At 39.8% G+C, this 3,745-nt stretch overlaps 1 protein-coding gene across 1 annotated transcript in view; it reads right to left on the minus strand.

Annotated features, from left to right (window-relative positions):
* Positions 1–562: 562 nt before the first annotated feature.
* Positions 563–3,745, minus strand: part of LOC149198686 (uncharacterized) — a 33,638-nt gene continuing 30,455 nt past the window's right edge. The window contains exons 4-5 of the mRNA XM_089399304.1: positions 3,119–3,696; positions 563–2,814 (exon numbers count right to left, since the gene is read on the minus strand). Coding sequence (XP_089255430.1) covers positions 861–2,814; positions 3,119–3,696 — 2,532 coding nt within the window. The 3' untranslated portion in view covers positions 563–860. The remainder of the gene's footprint in view (positions 2,815–3,118; positions 3,697–3,745) is intronic.

A 3,745-nucleotide genomic window follows, 5' to 3' on the forward strand; every position in this document is an offset into this window, starting at 1 on the left:
ATTTTGGTTACTATACTGTTTATTAGGATCATTGTAGTTAACGCTGATGAAGTATATATGTGCACTTTTATATGGGAACAATGATCCTCTTCCTTACTATATTTCCTGTTTTATGATGATGAGATAGAGTTGTATGTCTACATATCATGTGGAGAAGAACTATATGGAGGTGATGCACAGATGTATATGTTGTGTATTTTTATGTGGGAACAATGATCCTCTTCCTTACTATATTTCCTGTTTTATGATGATGAGATAGAGTTGTATGTCCACATATCATGTGGAGAAGAACTATATGGGGGTGATGCACAGATGTATATGTTTCTATATGGAGGAGATGCCAAGATGTATATGATATTTGGACAGATGTACTGGTTTCTACATATCAATATAAATACAATATTTTTTTTTCCTTGCAAAACAATGCAAGAACAGAGTTGCATAATGGAATGAAAACAATTTCAGAATTTCTTCATGGGATTGAGTCAATATAAGATTTCTTACAGAGTATATTCAGACTGGACCGAAAAGAAATCACTTCCAACAAAAATATTGAGCAGCATTTTTAAATTTCGAGGTCCAGCAGACCTATTTCATTGTAACTAAGAATTTGGTATATATTACGGTTCAAATGACACCTGGAGAATAGTATCGTCTGAAAGCTGATCATATCTGCACATTCATGAATTGATACAGCCAGATTTTTAAGTAACTTTAACAGGACTATCCAGCCACTTACAATTCCAATAAATTTCTATTAAATTGATTAAAATTGAACCAAACAAAAATATATTACTTTGAAGAAAATTGAGTAATACTAGTAATTTGTTTCAAGCTATCATTACAACATGCGCCTGCGTTCAACATCTGCAAAATAACTTCGCTGGAGCATCCTCCTTCAAAGCTGCTCTCTGCTGCGCTTGCTCGGGATCCTCCTTCAATGCTGCTCTCTGCTGCGCTTGCTCGGGATCCTCCTTCAAAGTTGCTCTCTGCTGCTGACCATCCTCGCTGACAAAAGTGTCAAGTCGGATGCTTGACGATTTCTTGAATGACTTCAGGGTTTGAAGAGTTGGCACCTTCTCTATCTGAATATTATTACAACCTCTCATGTCCAGCCTTTCAAGTTTTGCAAGACGCGCACAAACGCCTCCTATTTTCCTCAATGCACAGCAATATTTCAATTTCAGAGTTACCAAAGTTGTTGGCAATGCTCCAACCTCCACTAGAGCATTACAAAACCTGATCTTGAGATGTTCAAGATTAGGGCAAGTGCCTTTAGAAAATGATACCTCTGATATATTTGTGCGATACAGCTCGAACTCCTTGAGCTGAAGCATGCCTTTATCACTGGAAGAGCCTTCACTCGACGCTTCCGTCCCCACAGTCCAGTCTGTTTCCATCTCTCCTTCAACCTTTGTAAATGGCAGTTCCATCAAGGGACACCGGCCCACTGTTAAAACTTCGAGATTCTTCATGTTCAAGATATCTGGTGGTAAGTATTGTACACTACAATTCCATATGTGCAACACTGTCAACTGACACAACAGTCCAACTGAATCAGGGAGACATTGCAATTTCTCACAATTGTTGAGCCACAATTCCTTCAAACTGGTCAGGTGAAGGAACGAAGATGGCAGCACTTCCGGAAACGGACCTCCCATTCTCAGAAGCTCCAAGTTGCTTAGGCATGCAACATGATCACTAGGCCACTCTTTTAAGTTTGTACCCAGCAAATTTAATTTTAACAAGAACTGTTGATGTCCAATCTGTGGAGGCAATACTTCCATTTGGAGACAACCTGAGAGATCCAAACATTCAAGCGTGGTGATATTCCCAAGCATTTCTGTAGAGATGGTCAAACTGGAGCAGTCACTTAAATGCAGATGTTTAAGCTGTGGCAGATTGCCGAAGGAATCTGGAAGCACCTTCAAACTATTGCAACCAGACAGATCTATGTGCTCCAGATTTTCTAAGCTCCCAAAATAATCTGGAAGCATCTCCAAACTTGTGCAGCAATCCAGTTTCATGAATTGCAGATTTGTCAAATTTAGCAAGGAATTTGGGAAGATTTGCAAACTTTCACACCAAGACAGATTGATGTGGCGGAGTTTTGTTAAATTCTGTAGGGAATTCGGAAGCATCTTCAATCTTTTGCAACTAGACAGATTGACACGTTGTAGATTTATCAAATTCCCAAAGGAGTTTGGAAGACTCTCCAAACTTTCGGAACCAGACATACAAATGCGTTGAAGCTTTGTCAGACTCCCAAAAGAATCTGGAAGGTTCTTCAAACTGTCGCAGCCAGACAACAAACCAATGTTCTGGAGATTTGTTAGATTTCCGAATGAATCCGGAAGCATCTCCAAACTTCTACAACAATAGAGATTGATGTATTTGAGATTTGTCAAATCCCCCAAGGAATTTGGGAGCATCTCCAAACTTATACAACAAGCCAGATTGATGCGTTCAAGATTTGTCATATTCCCCAGTGAATTTGAAAGCATCTTCAAACTTTTGCAATAAGACAGATCCAGGTGATGAAGATTTCTCAAATTCTCAAAAGAATTTGGAAGCTTCGCCAAAGTTTCGCAGCCACGCAGATTGATGTGTGTGAGAGTTGTTAAGTTACCAAAGGATTTTGGCAGCGTCAGCAATCTGTAGCATCCAGTTAGCTCGAAATGTTTCAAGGACGGCAAATTACAAAATTCATCTGGTAACCTCATTGAATGAGTCCCCTCATCTTGAAACCCCTCTCTTTGCGGAATCATTTCCAGTACCCTTTGCGTGACCTGTTCCAAGATATGTTCCTCGTTCCTGCGTGTTCAGAGATATGGTATAACAATTGAGAATGAACCTACTGCAGTTGTCATTTGCATAGCAATCTATCATGGATTTGTGAGAAATTGTAATTACTCAGTTGGTTAAATTCAGGAGAGTTTAACTTATTCAAGTTGAGTGAGTGAGTTAAGTTATAGTTTGGAAATATCGAATCATGTGTGCTTGTGAAGTTATTTCAAGCTAATCACTAATTGAAAAAAAGTTTATATACCTTTTACGGGATTCATTATAAAAATCAAATTTTGTGTGATCAATTGAAAGGAGAGTAAGAAATCCTCACTCATCATTCGCAGACAGCTCGAAGCCGGTTATGGTTGCAACCTGACAAAGAGCATCTCTCCAGTTCTCAATTTTCCGGGACTCGTATCGCTGCTTCGTTTCGTGGATGCGCAGTGCTTCAGCGTATGCTCCATCTTCATCTTTGCCCGCGGCCTGCACCCCGTGAGGCTTTACTTGGTAAAAGATGGGAATAATTGGAGCCCCGGACTGTTTCATGAGCACGAGCTCATCTAAGCACCATTTTGATTGCGCATAATTTTGAGAGAAGATTGCGATGTGTACAGATGCGCATCGAATAGAGTCTTCTATTTGGGACGAAATTTCGTGTCCAACCCGCAATTCTGGTTTGTCAAGAAAGACTCGCAAGCCGCAGAGAAGAAGTCGACGGTAGAGATTGGTGGCTACCGTGTATTTTGTATCAGGACCACGATGGTTTATAAACACATCGTAGTCCTGATCTCTCATCCTGGGAACATCAACCACAATCTTTTCGAGGTCCTTGAGGTGATAAAATCCCTTTGGAAAATGTAAACTTCTAGGAGTACATACTTTTAACTCCCGGAGATGAAGAGGTATGGCCTGCAATGTAAATAGTACGATCATGAGAAAAATACAAATACAAAAATAG

This window comes from Pinus tabuliformis, chromosome 2_1 (assembly GCF_031772625.1).
Source record: "Pinus tabuliformis cultivar Carrire ecotype Pingquan chromosome 2_1, CPIR1, whole genome shotgun sequence".
Lineage (NCBI taxonomy): Eukaryota > Viridiplantae > Streptophyta > Pinopsida > Pinales > Pinaceae > Pinus > Pinus tabuliformis.